This window comes from Nyctibius grandis, chromosome 28 (genome assembly GCF_013368605.1).
Source record: "Nyctibius grandis isolate bNycGra1 chromosome 28, bNycGra1.pri, whole genome shotgun sequence".
NCBI classification, from domain to species: Eukaryota; Metazoa; Chordata; class Aves; order Nyctibiiformes; family Nyctibiidae; genus Nyctibius; species Nyctibius grandis.
Window position 1 is genome coordinate 6,287,999 of NC_090685.1, and position 17,809 is coordinate 6,305,807.

The 17,809-nt window shown below is 47.8% G+C and overlaps 1 protein-coding gene across 1 annotated transcript; it reads left to right on the forward strand.

The window, feature by feature from the left end:
* Positions 1–6,178: 6,178 nt before the first annotated feature.
* On the forward strand, positions 6,179–17,557 carry LOC137674372 (nuclear pore complex protein Nup98-Nup96-like). Its single transcript, XM_068419675.1, has 9 exons — positions 6,179–6,250; positions 6,785–6,946; positions 10,637–10,824; positions 11,979–12,095; positions 13,038–13,342; positions 14,304–14,417; positions 15,945–16,083; positions 16,366–16,543; positions 16,885–17,557. Exons 1-8 carry the CDS (start codon positions 6,212–6,214, stop codon positions 16,367–16,369), a joined length of 1,068 nt encoding a protein of 355 aa, XP_068275776.1. The 5' UTR covers positions 6,179–6,211; the 3' UTR covers positions 16,370–16,543; positions 16,885–17,557.
* Positions 17,558–17,809: the final 252 nt, after the last annotated feature.

Here is a 17,809-nt window from a genome sequence, read left to right on the forward strand (position 1 = left end):
GTAAAGGCTCAGTGTTCTCAAGTGTGTTCTGCAGCAGAAAGCTGGTTTGTAAGATCCCCTGATAAACCACCACTCAGCCCTCAGTTCTTCCCCTCCCTTCCCTTCCAGAATTAAGTTTGTGGCTGTTTCTGCCCCAAGAGCACATGGATGCAGTGAATATTGAGCCTTGTCAGCTCTGGCCCTACACTACCTTCATGAAACCGCTTGATTTAGACTCTCTTGGGGAACAACCCTATTGAACTCAACGATGGGATTAGAGAAGGTATTGTATCATCAGACTCCCTTAGGGTACATTTTTTTCTAAATAACCTAGGATGGCAAAAACATGTCTATAAAGAAGAATGACTCACTCTCCAACACCATAGATGTTCAGAGCAACCAGAAAAGAGTTAACAGCCCAGCCACCCCCAGTAGTATTTTAGAGTTTCTAAATACAGAGTTCCTTTCTGATCTGGATGCCCGTTTTTGTTATCTTAAAAGTATTTCTGGAACTCTTGGCCAGCTTTAAACAAACAAACAGGGAGACATATTTGTGAAGATAATGCAGTCGAGAGTGTTTGGTTAATGAGTCTTTCTAAGTTGAAGGATTTCATTTTTAGACTTTATTTCTTTAAAGCTTGTGAACAGAAGAAGAAATTGCTCCGCAGACGTTAAATCACACAACCATCGCAGCTATTGGCTTCGGAATAACAACCATTCAACTTAGCAAATATCAAACGTGGGAAGGGATTTATCTGACGCATCTATATGATCATGTGAACTCCTTCCTCAAGGAGAACAGTCTCTCTGCTGGAGACACAAGAGGAAGGAACTGTTTTCCCTTCTTTAAAAAGATACAACAACATAAGCAATTGTAACATGCTAAATGCTTCCTGGCACAAGTGCAAAAATGCAACATCTAAAATGTCAGCTGGTACGCTGGGAGGATTTACATGATTTCAAAGATTTATGAGAAAAAACTATTTCACTAGCTTCAGAGCATCTTGGAAAGCAGCAGCACCAGTGTGGGGGACAATGGAAAAAGAGGGGAAAAGTAATCTCTGGCTAAAAGAAATGACCATGGCCAGTACGATCCTGTATTGCTCTTTTTAGTATGAGAAAAAATTGGGTCAGGAACTCATCTGATTTTAAACTGTGTGGAAAGATGATCGAACGGAGCCTGCCATGACTCTGGGATATGCTGTTTTTCTCGCTTTACATATTGACTCACACAGTCCTGTGGCTCACCTAAAGCCACACAACTCGTCACTGCTCAAGGCAGGATTAAATCCAGAAATTTTTGACTTTTCCTCCCACTGTTGTTTCACTAGAAGCTGTTCTGGTGCAGTGATCGCTGATACAAGAAGGCTGGCCAGCTGGATTCCAGTGAAGGCTCTCATGGGAGAGATCGGGTCACAGAGACAGGGGAAATAAATCCTGGCTTAATAAGAAAAAAATATATCAGGCAAGGAAAAATCATGAAAACATTTGAAACAATAAACTCAGCAACATTTGTAAGGGTGCTTGGACAACGCTCAAGCAGAAGACTGGCTTGCCTTGTGGCTACTTAAAAGCAGGAGCCTTGATGCCCTGTACAGCCTGAGGTGCTCCAGCATCAACAACGAGCCCAGATCAGCATTGCAGGGCGGAGCAGGGGCTGATGCTGGCTTTGCACTAACACGGTCTCGCCTACTCGTCTACAGGGACGGGGGAAGGTGCCAAGCTCCCGCAACGCCTCTGGCTGCAAGGCTCCTCCTGGGACCGCTACCACCCGCTCACGTCAGAGCAGGGCTAAGGCTGCTCCAACAGTGCCAGCCTCCTCTGGGTCACATCCTGCTGCCCAAAGGGCCATGCCTGAGCATCCCGTGCTGTTTCAGGGATGCCACGTTCACCTATCACAAAAAGCCACCTTTCACTCCCTCCTCCTCACCAGCCATCTGTTGCTGGTCCCTTCCACGGTTCATTCACAGATGTCACTGCAGATCTTTTGTACAAAATATTCCCCCTATTATATCTCTGTTTGTGGTGTGCTTTTTTTTTTTAATAAGCTTTTATTTAATGTTATTTAAATACTTTTCTGTACGTTTAAGTTTCACTAATGCTTCCATAAATAATGAGATGAAACAGCTTGGTAATACCATTCCAGGGTATTGGAACGTTTTTCTCCATCTGTTTTACCAATAACCTAAACTAACGCAGTTTCCAGACCACAGCACATGATCTAAAGTGAACTGAAGTCAGTGAAAAGGTCTCTGGTGACATATAAGGACTTAGAGGAGATGGAACAAAGGTGTCCTATAAAATAAATTTCTGGCCAAACAAAACTGGAAAGGCACAAAGATTACAATTCCTCTATCACAACAGCAGTGACTCATCCAGTTGCATAGTCACTTGGGGTGAAAAAGAAGAGTTACTCAATCTCTCAGGGATTTAGACACAGAAGAATATATTATGCAAGTTTTAGCAGCGTTACTAATGGCCTTGAAGCGCACAACTCTACTGTGACTCTCACTCAGCTCAGCAGATCACAAATAAGATGACTCACGTATCCATGACAGGATAGGAAAAAAGAGAGTCTAAGAAGTGCAGAGGCAGGTGCTAATGCAGTCAGAGAGCACGCAGTCAAGGGAAGATGAGAATTACAAAATCGTGAGCAAAGGACTGCGGAGAAAAGAAGCTTGCTTATTTTAAGTCTCGACAGTGTGGACTAGGCTGATTTTTCTTGGTCTCAAATTGCAGGGGCTGGTGAGTGTAAAGCCAGCCTGTGCACAGAGAAGAGCCACGCTGCTGGCACCGGTCACCTGCGCTTCCCTGGGGACTCGCAGCAGACAGCACGCGCTGGCCTTTGCATGTTAGTGGTGAGGGATTCCCTGTATCTACAGCATGTGATTAGATTAGACCCCAGTGAAAGTCATCTGGGAGCTACATAAACTTAACAATATTTGTACTTGGGAGAACTTTCTGCCCTGCTGGAACATCATGATTTTGTAGAAACTATTAACTCTGACCATTTAAAGACTAATTACACCCACTGGTGCTTTCAGCCGTAGCAGTATTTTGCCCATTATCTAATGACTAACTTCCTCACAGATGGACGACTTTGACAGCTGTTCTCAAAGCACGGTTTAAGATCAGGATTGTGGAATAGAGCTCAAAGCCTGAACTGAACAGCTGGAAAAGCAGTTGTCCCTAAAGAAAACACTGTAATTCTTTATGCTCAGGAGAGCCAATCAAAGCACAGTTATAAATACTGTTTAAAGCCAAACACTTTACAGAAGTCCAGTAATGAGGAGGGTTATACTAGAAAGCTGATGCTGATACCTCAAAATTTGGAAGTTTATGCAGGCCAGACCACAGTGAGGTGTTTAGACCTGTATATGCGTCAAGGCAACACTACTGTAGAAACACAGACTACATATTTAATTTTTACAGTTGGTTTGACCCAGCCATTCCAATTTGCAGTTCCCTTCACCTGACTGAAAGATTCTGGATGGTCAAAGGATTATTCAATTATAAGCTGTATATGGGATGTTACCTGCAAAAAATACAGCCCATGCAGAGCAGGGACCCCCCAATACTCCAGGGAACATCAGGAGAAGTTCTGCATTTTTGTTATCACGAAGGGAAGACCCTTGAGATTAACAAGAATAGCACTAACACACAAGCTTGAGTGACTTTTTATGAGCTCAGTTACACAAAGAATTGCAGAGAACTACTTTCAAATGACACGTTTCCTTTAAATATTACCTAATTTCAAGGTTTTTATTCTAGGCATTTCAATTAACATATAGATATGTGTGGGATGTAACGTACAGATACGTAAGGGATGCACCATTTCATTCTGCTGTCAGAACTGATTAACATACCAGAGCAGGGTGTTTTTGTACAAAGTAGGATAACCTCCTGCCATGTCCTGTCTCATTCCCATAGCTGATAGTCACTAGGCTGGCTTCATCCTTATCTCCTGTTAAACATGTGTGGTTTGAGATGATGTTATGCAGAATCAGAGGGGGTTTATGTTGGGAAGTAAAATGAGCACTTGGAAATGTCTTCTTACGTGGACAGTGGAAGGAAAAAGGTTTTTATCTGTATCCTTTGTCTTTCCCTAGCATAATCCAGGGGAGGATCTCACAGTACTTAACAAAACGATTAGTCTCATAAATTTCCTGTGAAGAAAACATTCTCAGACTCAGGATTTAGCTGAGCTTCATTACTGTATTAGTAATATACCTATGAAATTATTTACTCAGGATTACTGGGGTGGGAACACAGAATTTTGGATTCTGCCCTTATTCTGCATACATTCATGTGAACAAACAGTGAAGTAGCAGGGATGTGGCAAAAGCCTTACAGATCCATTTGGTGCACCCAAAAAGGTAATAAAAAGACATTAATAATAAAGGCTCATATATTATCTAAAGGAAGCACAGTTTCAATGATTTATGGTGTGATCTTTTTCTGAAAGAAGCCTCTATGTCTTCATGAATGAGGCTGGTTACAAGAGATGATACTGTTAACATAATGTCCGTATACTCTGAGTGTTAAAGCTGCTGTGGAAAATAAGTGGCTGGTTTACTGGATGCTTTTTGTCATTTCTTGGCAATTTTAGATGGCAATAAAGCTGTCATTCTGATTATTTGTATGATTCTATGATTCTGTGATGGAAACAGGTTTTTCGGAAAGCGATTGTGTGAAGAAGGGTCTGACACAGTGGGAAGTGATGTGCAATAGCTGGAACTGCTGACCCTGCCCTCTGGTATTTCACAACACTAATGCCAATTAAATAGCTCCGAACTGCTTTCCTAAACTTCTGTGTAAACTTTTGTCACCTTCTCAGTGTTATTATATCTTCACAGCCACCTCTTATCCATTTCATTTGCTCCCAGACTTTAGCAGAGAGCAGTGTAGTCACTCAGCTGTTTCTCTCTAACTCCTCCTGCAAATCATACAGTAATCCAAGTCATGCAGTACGCCTGTAATCCAAAACCGGAGAGGCCCCTGCGCTCTGGGCAGCAGCAGAACAATGTCTCTTTTCACACAGTTCCTTTTCCTCTTCTTCCACTTTGAAGGAGTACATCTCTAGCTTTTACAGCCGTGCACCTTCAAAATATGAACTGAGCCTCGTGTTAACGGATGCAGAAGCGTCTCCTTGACAAACCCCACCTCTGAAAGGCTCGTGAGCTTTTCCACTTCCAGCCAGAGCCCCGTCTCAACACTACAGGGGCCAAAACTCACGGACACCATTCAGCGCTCAGCAAACATGCAGAAAAAAAGGGGCAGCAACACGACGTCAGCTCTGTGGCACGAGTGCTCGTGTTCATATCACAATAGGACAAGAATGGGAAGGAACTACAGATTCCCCCCCATCAAACAGCTCCGAGAGGCTGAGCAGGCCCCTGGGCCTCAGGCAGGGCAGGTGACAGCTGTGTCCCCAGCCCGCGAGCCGTCCCTCGCACCCCTGTGATCCATACAGGGCTGTACGTGAAGTGGCGGCAGCCGGTTGCCGCGGTCCCTCCGGTGAGGTCCGCGCCTCAGCGGTGACGCGGGTGTTACTCATGCAGCTTCAACGCAACCTTGGCACGGACGTGACGCCTGTCACCGCGCCCCGTTACCCCTCTGGAACCCGCGAGGGTCGGTTTGACCCGGGCAGCCGGGGCACAGGGCGCGCCAGGGTGCCCCTGCGGGCTGCTAGCGCTCAGGGGCCGGGAAACGCCATGTGTCGGGCCCCAAATCCCGCGTGTGGCGGGGGCGGCCCGGTGACAGCCCCGGTGACAGCCCCGGCCGCAGGCCCGCCCCGCCGCCATGCCGCCGGCCCTGCTGCCATGGCAACCACCGAGTGCCTCCAGAGACCCCGGGGAGAGGCGGGTATTGAATGGCTGCCGGGCCTGTCGATCAGTCTCATTCATTGGCTGCGCTGCTGGAGTAACCGCCCACTCGCTGACTTTTCGACCAATCAGTGTCCTTTCTTCTCATGGCCGAGCGCGGGAGGAGGCGGAAGGAGTGTTCGTAAACAGCAACGCCCCCTCCGCCGCCCTTCGCCCTCCCCGCTTATCCTCCGCCTCGCGCGCGGCTCCATCCTGCCTTCTCATTGGCGGACAGCCGCCTCAGAGCGCGCCAGCACGGCGGAGACAGCCAATGAGCGGCGGCGGCACTGGACGGCGGCCGCCTGACGCCGCGGGGTGGAGGCGGAAGCAGGAAGTGGCCGGAGGAGGGTGTCGGCGGCGGCGGCGCCATGGGGGCGGCGCTGGGGGCCTGCTCGCTGGCCAGCTGGGTGAGCGGCGGCGGGGCTGCCCCGCCAACCCCCCTTCCCCCGGGGAGCGGTCCCGGGCCGGGGCGGTGCCTCCGCCGGCGTCCCGGCTCGAGCGGGTGTGCCCGGTGCCCCCGCTGCGGCCTGCGGGCAGGAGCCAGGTCTGACCAGCTCCGGGAGCCGGGGGCGGCTCCAGCCCCTCGGGGCCGAGCCGGGCTGTGGCTGCCCTGCTCCTGCCTGGCCTGGCGGGCAGGCGGGTCGGTAGCAGACGGGCACTGCCCTGACGAGGTGGTGCCGGTGGCTGCGGAGCCGCGGCGCGCTGCTGGCCGCTGCTGGCGGCGGGCCCCGGGAGCGGAGCCCGGGCTGATGGGGGAGGTTATTCAGGGGTGTTCTCAAACGCGATGCAGTCAGGAGTGCCGATGGGACGGCTTTATCGGTGTGGTGCGTCAGGGAGGGCAGTGTCTCTAACGGCGTTTGGGTTGTCCTCTCTCGGTGCCGTTGAGTAGCGGTGCCAGCGCCGAGGGGAGTGCCCTTACTGTTCCTGCCTCTGTCCTTCAGATTCCCTGTCTGTGCAGCGGTGCCTCGTGTCTACTGTGCCGATGTTGTCCCAACAGCAAGAATTCAACAGTGACGCGTCTTATCTATGCCTTCCTCCTCCTCCTCAGCACTGTTCTGGCCTGCATTATGCTGGCACCAGGGATGGAAGAGCAGCTGAAAAAGGTATGGGGGGGAAAACTGCTTTCTAACTGTTAGCAAAACCATTACTTGTGCCAGTGACCATTGATTCTCTTCAGTTGGAACAGAGACACAAACACCCAAATGTGCCTTGTCCCCCAGGTTAAGAAACTGCATGTACTGAGCGGCTTCTAGCTGAAATAGCAAATTCAGGGAATGTACATTTTTAAGTACATGCCTGGTCTCTGAAACCAAACCTGGAGATGGCCAACTGTTATCAGAGGCCTGCAGCTTTGGTATCTTAATCTCCCTGGATGCTTTTAGTGATGACACAGGGAAAGAAAGATGATAATAAGGTCTGTGCTGGCCAGCTGAGCACAAGGTCTGCTGTTATCTCATCTCCCAGAAGAGAGCTGACTGAAAGCCTTAGCTGTAAAGAGTGCTTAAAGAATGTAAGTGCAAATACAGATGTAAATTCACTACTAAATGTGTCTTTACTCAGATACCTGGATTTTGTGATGACGGGCTTCATACTCGGATACCGCATATGAATGGCTTTGTCAGCTGCGATGTGTTTGTTGGATACAGAGCTGTTTATCGAATCAGCTTTGCCATGGCAGTGTTCTTCTTTCTCCTCTCTCTGCTCATGATAGAAGTGAAAACAAGTAATGATCAGGGCTAAAGTAAAGGCAGGGACACCTTCCACCAGACCAGGTTGCTCCAAGCCCCATCCAACCTGGCCATGAACACTGCCAGGGAGGGGGCAGCCACAGCTTCCCTGGGCAACCTGGGCCAGGGTCTCACCACCCTCACAGCCAAGAATTTCTTCCTAATATCCCATCTAAATCTCCCCTCTTTCAGTTTAAAACCATTCCCCCTCATCCTGTCACTCCATGCCCTTGTAAAAAGCCCCTCTTCCGCTTTCCTGTAGCCCCTTCAGGTACTGGAAGGTGCTAGAAGGTCTCCCCGGAGCCTTCTCTTCTCCAGGCTGAACAGCACCAACTCTCTCAGCTTGTCCTCATAGGAGAGGGGCTCCAGCCCCTCCAGCCTCTTCGAGGAGGAAGCTCCAGGCTTAGGGTGCTCTGATAGTTTTTCAGGTCGGCTTCTTTCTTATACCAGAATCATTTTATTTAAAGTACTCATAATATGCATGAGGAAGTCCGTAAGGACTTGCATGTGTGAGTGGGAAGACTCTTAACACCACAAAATTGTGATGTACTGCTGGATTTACTGCTGTTCTCAAATTGTTGGTGACCCGATGGACACTACTCGGTAGGAGTTTATTGCTATCCTGGATGTTGAGCATCCTGGAAAACCTAAACGGAGTTTAAAATGTGCTAAAGTGCTAAAAGTTAGTGTGTCATGACATAAAACAGCGTTATCCTAGCACGATAGTGTGTGTGCTTTGTGAATGTTCCTGGTGTGGGCCATGGCTTAGAGTTTTCTAAACTTACTAGTTCTGTGCTGCCATGGGGTAGCTCACGTTGCCAACATTTCTGGGTAACATTGGCATTTTCAGCAGTGGAGCTAGCGGGTGTTAGCCCCTGTCGGGTTCCGGATTAAGGTCTGACTCAAAAGCAAATCTAGAAATAAAATGCAGACAGCCTACGTAGGCCCGCCTAATTAGTAAAAAAAAAAAGGAATAAATCTAGAAATACAATGCAGACAGCCTACGTAGGCCCGCCTAATTAGTAACTCCAGTGCAGCCCACGTGCGGCGTGCCTGGTTCAATGCAGTCAGCCCCCATGCGGGGCCCGCCAAATTATAAATCACCCGGTATGCTTAACCTGCCTGCAGGTAAAGCACCCCCCAAAGTCCTGACCCGAAATAAAATAGATTCGTGATCCTTGAGTTTGGACGAAGCACAACCGAGGCACGGTATCAATAAACTTAACTCTGACTTTATTAAGTCCAACAATGAGGCAACTCAGTGAGCAAAGAAGAGAGAGAGAGAGGAGTGAAAGAAAGAGAGGAAAAGAGAACAGTTGAGAGGGAAAGGATAGTCACCACCCCTGAGATCCAGCGGTGTCCCACGGGATCCTTTGTTCCTTCTCGGAAGAAGGCGGTGGGGTCCCGCGTGGTCAAGCGATCCGGCCTCTTTCATAGAGTTTTTCGGCAGAGTCATGTGACTTGGAGCCGCCAGTCAACAGTTCGCACCAATCACAGGTCCGAAGGCGGGACATGTCCGGTTCCTGTGCCGTAGGATTGGCCCATTGCCAGGCTGTCACCGGATGTGTCTCCGGAGGCGGGGGGAGGGCGTGGAGGGCGGAGGCATCCCAGTCAAGTCGGCGCCTAACTTATTGCGTCATAAAACGTCGCCAAGGTCAGGTCGGCCAGGCTTCCACAAGATGGCGTCTGAGCACATGGCATACGGTTTCTGAGACAATGCCGAAAGGAAGAAAGGAAAAAAAAAAAAAAAAGGGGACACAGAACAGATCCTCACAGCCCCAGGACAGAAAAAGACTACAGATTTCTCCGACTGGAGTGTGGCAAAGGATCTGTCATGAATTTATTTTAGCTTGGTTGGTTTTATTGAAAAAAGCTGTAACAGGCTTACAGAAAGGCTGGAGAGGGGCTTTTTACAAGGGCATGGAGTGACAGGACGAGGGGGAACAGTTTTAAACTGAAAGAGGGGAGATTTAGGTTAGATATTGGGAAGAAATTCTTGGCTGTGAGGTTGGTGAGACCCTGGCCCAGGCTGCCCAGAGAAGTTGTGGCTGCCCCCTCCCTGGCAGTGTTCAAGGCCAGGTTGGATGGGGCTGGGAGCAACCTGGTCTGGTGGAAGGTGTCCCTGCCTATGGCAGGGGGTAGGAACTAGATGATCTTTAAGGTCCCTTCCAACCCAAACCATCCTGTGATTCTATGAACCACCTGTGAAGCTGAGCATGTATCCCAGATGCTCACATGCAGAGTGCACTGCACAGCTGCCTGTATGGCTGCAGACAAGGCACTGCCTTCAGCAGCACCCACGTGTGACACTACCAGGACTCCCGTAAAACACAGGCACGTACAGCCACGTCCCCTTCCTCCTCTTTGGCTGAGAAGGGTTGACGTTCGCTGGTGAAAACACACATGGTCACGCTCTCTAGACTCGCACGTTCATGGATCCCTTGGTCCTGCAGGACCAAGGGCCTCCTACTTGTGGGCTAGTCCACCTTGGAGCTTGCTAGTGAATTATACACCCCCCACACACACACACATGAGGTTTGGGGATGATGCAGGTGCTCTGCCTGTCCCCCTCTGCCAGCAGCTGTCACCCAGGCACAGGGGCCAGAGAGCTGCCATCTTGTTGCAGTGGATGTTGCTGAGACTTTCACTCACCCGAGTTCCCCCCAGTAGCTACACCTGGGACACACACTGGGCCCATCCCAGGGGCTGGAGCACAGACCCTCATCTGCTCCAGGCACTGAGGCTTCCCCTAGCTGCAGCTGCTGCTGGGGTGCCCAAACCCCTGTTCTGACCCCAGGAGCCGTCCCCAAATTCACTCAGCCTGGACAGAAGGTGCAGGTTGGCCCTCTCCAAAGCTATGCCTGTGGCTCCTTGGTGGTCCATCAGTGAGTCACTTCTGGTCTTTGGCATTGTTTCCATTACCTGTTGTCAACCAGCTTTGTGTCTGGTTTTATTTATTACTTCCCCCTTGACTTTGCTCAAGGTCCTTGAGTGGATGGCCTTGAGAACAGCAAACCCTTACAGTAAGTGGTATGAAAATCCCAATTCTACATCTTTTTGTTTCAGAGGCTGAAACCAACTAATCCAGCAGCTCAGAAGGCCTTAACGACACCCACCCACTACAAACTGACTCCGCGCCCAGCGACCAGAGTGCGACCAAAAGCTTTGCAGTCAGCTGGCTCTGCTAAATCTCATCTCTTCGATGGTCTCAATGATGACGAGCCATCCCCATCCAATGGAGCATTCATGCTGAAGTGAGTTTTTCTTTTGTGTATGTTGGAGGGAGGAGGTGGTGCAAGAATCTTCTGATCAGATTCAGTAAACTCCTCTAGTGTCCTAAATTCCGTGAGTGTTTTGTGACCTGGTTCAAATAGGAATAGCAGTTACGGGTGTTATGTAAAAATTGAAGTGTTTTCATCTAGAGGAGATGAAAATGTTCAGGTCAAATAAGCTGTAAAATGAGGTCATCCCATGATTGGAGCAAAGCTGCTGTGAAGTCAAATAGGAATTATTACAAGGAAAGCTTGTACGGTGTAATACTTCCTGCTTCTGAAGTACAAGTGTCATCAGATTTGCTAAAGCACCCAGGATGAAGGTGGATTTCTGACACTTTCATAGCCTAGCACAGATGTTTCTGTGAGAAGTGACTAATGATGCTGTGGATCTACCCTACTGAAGCTCTTGGGTTCAGTCTTCAAGAGCATCAGTGGCAATCAAATTGGTTTGGAAAACTTTAGACTTTAGTTAAACAACAAAAAACTTTGGAGAAAGATGCATCAGTCATTGAAAGTCCGTCTAAGCACAGGCTTTATAAAAACACTTTGTAACTTCTGTGACCTTGGTTTGTCTTTTATTTAGCCTGAACCATCTGTTCCCTCTCCAGCGTGAGAGCAGAGTGTGGAGTTACTCAGTGGTTTATTGAAAAACACCAAATGAACAAAAGATCAGACCAAAGGGCTCAGACTTTGAGTGTCACTGGCATAGCTGTTCAGTGATCTTCAGACTGCAGGCAGTGAACCCCAGCCTGACCATTGATTTGCTCCTGTAGGGAAGAACCACCCGCATCTGGGCACCAGACTTTCTGTGCAGGGCTCTGTGCTCCTGCTGGAAAAGCTGTTTTGTAAAACACATAATACTGTGATTTACTGAACTTGGGTTTTGAAGCTTTCAATCACTTCTGCTTCTTATTTACTCATAAACCAACACCTTGAGTGGAATTCCAGAAAGAGTTTGTGTCTCAGCTACTGCAGTGCTCTTACACAATACTTGATATGTCCTGAGTGTGGGAACAGGTCTTATACAGCTAGTTCCTGCTCCCTGGAACACAGGAATTAAGCATTAAATGTATATTTATGCAGCGGATATATCCAAATTTCTCTTCGGTGGTGTGTTTTTATTTTTTTTTTAGGAAGAGCATCAAAAAGTTGGTTTTGAAGAATCTCAACAGTACCAATCTGTTCTCGCCTGTCGATCGTGAAAATGAAGACCTGGCTTCTCCATCAGAGTATGCAGAGAATGGAGATCGGTACGTTGATTCATCATGCAGATGTTCATACTTCTGAGAAATGCAACCTGGTTATGCCTGCCTCTAAATTATTATTAATAGGGAGTTATTTTCAGGGATGTCGTCTTAGCTGATCACTGGAAGCAAGCTGACCTGTTGTGAGATTAATTTCCTCTTAAACTGGCCCTATGTTCTTCCTATGTGGTCACATACCAGCTCATTCATGTTTTGGAATGACTGTCGCAGTAGTGTTCTCAAGGTTGATTTGATTGTGTTGCCTGCAAGACTTAATCATCCCGTTCTTCTAAAACAGTGTCTATTTTGAGGACAAAAGACTGTAGCAGCCTGGTTCACAAATCATTGAATCTTTCAGACGGGAAGTGACCTTGGGAGGTCTCTGTTCCTCAAGCAGTCTCAACACTGAATTCAGACCTGGTTATTGTGGACTTTGGTTGGGTCTCTCAGACCTCCAGGGATAGAGATTCTGCAGCCTCTCTGGGTCCCTGTTCCAGCACTTGACTGTCCTCACTGATTTTCCTGTTTGATTTGACCATTTTTTCTTATCCTTCCACCATTTATATTTGTGGAGAGCCTGAATTTTATCTTCAGTGTTGGAAGGCTGCTGTTACGCCCCCCCCCTGCAAGCCTTTTCTCCAGACTGAGCCACCCATTTCCCTCAAGCTCTTCTCACAGGGCGTGTGCTTTAGTCCCCCTCCCATCGTAGTACCCTCTCCTGGTCTCATCACTGTCTTTCTCGTAGTGGGAGCCCCAGATCAGATGCAGAATGGCAGAGGTGGTCTAACAAGGGTAGAGGGAAGGGCAATAATGGCTTCCCTCAGCCTGCTGACTCTGCAGTTCATGTGGTGGTCCTGTTTGCTTTTTATATGAAAAGACACCAGAGTTTTAATGTTGACATAAGTCCCCTAGAACTAAATCATTCAACTTTATTCTTCATTTCTTCAGGTTCTTTTTGTCTGTGCCTCCCGATGAAAACCACAGACAAGATGGTGAGCGAGAGGAGGAGGAGGATCATCATGAAGTGACCAGGTTTTACACGAACCCCATTGCCAAGCCCACCCCACAGACCCCAGAGAACGCTGTGCACAAACACCAGAACAGTGTGGATGACACCATTGCGGCTCTCAACATGCAGGTGGCCTTGCGGAATGGTCTGGAAAGCAGCAGTGAAGATGCCTCATTTCATGATGATTCCGTTCAGGATGAGCATGAACAGGAGTCTGAAACGGTGCATCAGCTGCATCCTGCAGGTCAGGCTGTGTTTTTCTGCTGAGTCAGCAATTAAATTTAATCGCCCAAATTTTTATTAGGTTGAGGTAGTGAGATGCATGAGAGGGAGAAGGAGGACCCAATCTGTAGTTGTTCTGCAGTAGTAGACTGAGTTCACTGTTGTTCAGGAGCAAGATGTTAAGAGTTAGAAATCTAATGCTTGGTAGTTGCCTACATACAAACTGCAGTGTAGAGTTCACCAGGAAAGGAACGGACCATAGAACATGGTTGTGTCTCTCTGGACCCATTGTGCGTGTGTTTGCAGTACTCTCAGTTCCAGTCTCAGGGTTTAGTAAAACTGGAAAAGATGGAGAAGTGTGAAAATATTACGAGAGGTCTTGAGTACCTTTCCCTTAACTAAAACTGAGGCCGCACCTTGGATACTGTGTCCAGTTCTGGGCCCCACACTTCAAGAGAGATGTTGAGGTGTTGGAGCGAGTCCAGAGGAGGGCGACCAAGCTGGTGAAGGGTCTGGAGGGTCTGACCTACGAGGAACGGCTGAGGGAGCTGGGGGTGTTTAGCCTGGAGAAGAGGAGGCTCAGAGGTGACCTTATTGCAGTCTACAACTACCTGAAGGGAGGTTGTAGTGAAGTGGGAGTTGGCCTCTTCTCCTGGGCAACTAGCGATAGGAGAAGAGGACACAGCCTCAAGCTTTGCCAGGGGAGGGTCAGGTTGGACATCAGGAAGCATTTCTTCTCAGCAAGGGTCATTAGGCATTGGAATGGGCTGCCCAGGGAGGTGGTGGAGTCACCATCTCTGGAGGGGTTTAAGACAAGACTGGACATGGCCCTTAGTGCCATGGTCTAGTTGACATGGTGGTGTCAGGGCAATGGTGGGACTCTGATCCCAGAGGGCTCCTCCAACTTGATTGATTGATTCTGTGAAATACTGAAGTTGGGGACTTGCTGTCAACCCAGTTCTCAATTACTTTTTCTGGTGTAGGAATCGTTGTAACAAGAGCTGGCTATTACTCCATCCCCTCCATGGAGGAGCTGGCTAGATTGACCAATGACAGAAATGAATGTATTGTGACAGGCTTTACCATAGGCCGCAAAGGTGAGCATGTACAGCTTTTCTAGTTGCTTCAGGTTGAACCGGTGGTTTTAAAGCTATGGATCCTCCGTGCCCTCAGTAGGGTTGTAAACAGTGCCCTTGCCTTGTCAACAACTTGCCTCAAAGACTTGTGATCTTTCAGATTGGTAGCTCGAACAACCTGTGTTATGGGATGACTGGAGAAGCTTAAACATGAAGAGAGCAAAAGCGCCTGTAGCTTTCAAGACACTTGTTGGCCTTAAATGTAAAGATGGTAAAATCTAAACTTGCTGGAGCATTGATGCAAAACCGACCATCATTGCTTCCATCCTGGCTGCTACCTACTCTGGAGCTGACTGAGCTCTAGTGAAGAGCCTTCAGCTCAAACTGTATTCTTTACTGCTTTTATTAAAAAAAAAAACTCATGCATGGTTTGGACAGACTGGAGAGCTGGGCAAAGAGGAACCTAATGAGGTTCAACAAGAGTAAGTGCAGAGCCCTGCACCTGGGAAGGAGTAATAAAATGCACCAGTCCAGGTGAGGAGGCGATCTGCTAGAGAGCAGCTCCGTGGAGAAGGACCTTGGAGTCTCGATGGACAAGAAGTTATCCATGGAACAGCGATGTGCCCTTGTGGCCAAGAAGGCCAGTGGTGTCCTGGGGTGCATTAAAATTGTGTCCAGCAGATTGAAGGAGGTCCTCCTCCCCCTATACCCTGGTGAGACCTCACCTAGAGTATTGCGTTCAGGTCTGGGCTCCCCAGTTCAAGAGGGACAGAGATCTACTGGAGAGAGTCCAATGGAGGGCTACGAGGATGATGAAGGGACTGGAACACCTGCCTTAGGAGGAAAGGTTGAGAGACCTGGGGTTTTTTTAGTCTGGAGAGGAGAAGACTGAGAGGGGATCTGATGAATGTGTATAAATAGATGAGGGCTGGGTGTCAAGAGGAAAGGGGCAACCTCTTGTCACTTGTGCCCTGCGATAGGACAAGGGGCAATGGGTGCAAGCTGGAGCCCAGGAAGTTCAACCTCACCATGAGGAAGAATTTCTTTCCTGTAGGGGTTACAGAGCCCTGGCACAGGCTGCCCAGAGAGGTTGTGGAGTCTCCTTCTCTGGAGACTTTCAAGCCCCATCTGGATGCGTTCCTGTGTGACCTGCCCTAGACTGGCCCTGCTCTGGCAGGGGGTTGGACTCGATGATCTCCAGAGGTCCCTTCCAACCCCTGACATTCGATGATTCGATGATATGGTGTTTACTATTCTAAACCACTTTTTCTAAACGTACTAGAAAGCTGAGGGTACACTTAGTATTTGTAGCCAAGTGATAACAAAAAGCTTTGATAACAAAAAGCTTTCTGTGCAGAAGAATTGGGTGTAAGAAAGCTGATAACACATCTTCAGTGTTTTCCCACAGGGAAGGAGTCACTTGTGCCTTGTTCTGGAGACATGACACAGCTGGGGGTAAAGTGGGGAAAGGAGGAGCGTAGCAGGAACGTAGGGTCGCTGGCATGTGACTTTCACGGACAAATTGTGATGTTTTGCTTTGTTTTGCAGGTTATGGATCAATTTACTTTGAAGGAGAAGTAAATCTGACTAACTTAAATCCGGATGACATTGTGTACATCTGTCGAAAAGAAGTTACTGTTTACCCTGACGACGAAAGCAAGCCACCTGTTGGTGAAGGTTTAAATAGGTAATTTTGAAACATGTGCTGTGCAGGGACAGTGGCAGTAAGGATGTCTTTTATCATAGTGACAATCTACTGTGTTTGCAGGCAGCTACCAAGAAATCTAAATCAGAGGTGTGTGTTCAGACTGAGCATTATACAGTTAACTAGAACTTACAAGTTTCTGAGCTAGAAGTTGGGTTTAAAAGCAGTTTTGAGCCCACATGTTCAGTTCTCAGCTCCTGTATGTGTACTTCAACAGCTTTGCCTCAAAGCCTTGGAGTCTCTTAACACTTGTGTCTTTAACAGATGAGCTGAAGTTACCTTAGATGGCATCTGGCCTACGGATAAAACGTCTCGTTGCCTGATAAAAAGCCCTGAACGACTGGCAGAGATGAATTACGAAGGTAGACTGGAGTCTGTATCTCGGAAGCAGGGAGCTTGATTCAAGGAATACCGCCCAGAGACCGGCTCCTGGGTGTTTAAGGTGACGTTTTTGTTCTAGCTGTAAAGTGTCTTACAAGAAGTAGTCTGAAGTTAGAATCGCCTGAACACTTATAACTCAAAAACTTTGCTAGACTTCTGTACACTGTCTCAAGTCTGTCAGCTGTAGTGCAGACTGTCCTCACCAAACCGATCAAAACTTCTTTGGCTGAAGACCTGCACACAGCAGATGTTCTTGGTCTGTACGAAAGCTGAATTGGTTCCAGGTGTCACAGCTGCTGTGTAAGGCTCACAGTTAGGCCAGCTCATTGTTCAGGCCTTTGAGGAATGGCTGCCTGAAATGGTTCTTCTGAGGTGTGACGTATTTGCCCTCTCATTATGCAGGTGGCACACTTCTCCAAGTATGGCTTACAAGATTCGGATGAGGAAGAGGAAGAGCATCCTTCAAAAGTGGACGCAAAGAAGTTAAAAACTAGCCCTGTGCCGCCCCCAGGGCATCTGCTGCCCCAGCAAATGACCCTGGACGGCAAGCCAACACCTCCAGCTCAGGTAGAAGGAGGACAGTGACTGGAAGGGAATTCATAAATGAAATCTGAAGACTAGCTGGTGCCTAGGGAGGGGTTGTTGAAGTAACAAGTAGCCTGGAAATCGAAGAGCAAAACCTTACACAAACTTGCACAAACTCAGTAGCTCTTCTGACCTCTTGATGAGTGTTTGCGTGTTTTTTTTCGTTGAGATACTTGACATTTCATATTGAGGGTGTGTGGGGATGGGAAAGCTTTAAACCCTTGTTTCTTGTTTAAACTCTGGGCTACATTGAGTATTTTGGCATATTTGCACCACTTATGGAAGGAAACTTGCTTATGTGAATATTGACTATACGCTATATAATAACACCTTGTGCTGCCTGCCTGGAGAAAGATGTTGTGCATTAATTTGACTTGACCATCATTTAGTATGCAAGACTGTATGCTTTATATTTTAAGAATGTGCTCTATTTTCATTAAAAATTACTTTTTCAAGGCTGGTAATATGCTTCTAAAGCTTTGTAAAACATCCTCAGTGGTATGCCTCTGCCTTACACAGGGAGGGCAGCATTTTATCCAGTCCCTTGGTAACCCCTTAAGGTCTAATGTTCATTTAATTAAAAAAAAAAATAATAAATTTACGTGGGTTTAAAGGTTAGTCTGATTGCAGCTGATGCACTTGCATTTTCCAAATGTAATTAGTATGGATATTGTCAAGATAAATTAGGAGCTGCTTCATTGTGGGTGAAAAACCAGCCTCTTTGGAAGGCGTCCTGGCATTG

Coding starts and splice junctions, on each gene's coding strand:
- LOC137674372 (XM_068419675.1), top strand. CDS start 6,212: ATGGGGGCGGCGCTGGGGGCCTGCTCGCTGGCCAGCTGG. Junction 6,947..10,636: donor TGGAAGAGCAGCTGAAAAAG/GTATGGGGGGGA, acceptor TTTTTGTTTCAG/AGGCTGAAACCAACTAATCC. Junction 12,096..13,037: donor TATGCAGAGAATGGAGATCG/GTACGTTGATTC, acceptor TCATTTCTTCAG/GTTCTTTTTGTCTGTGCCTC.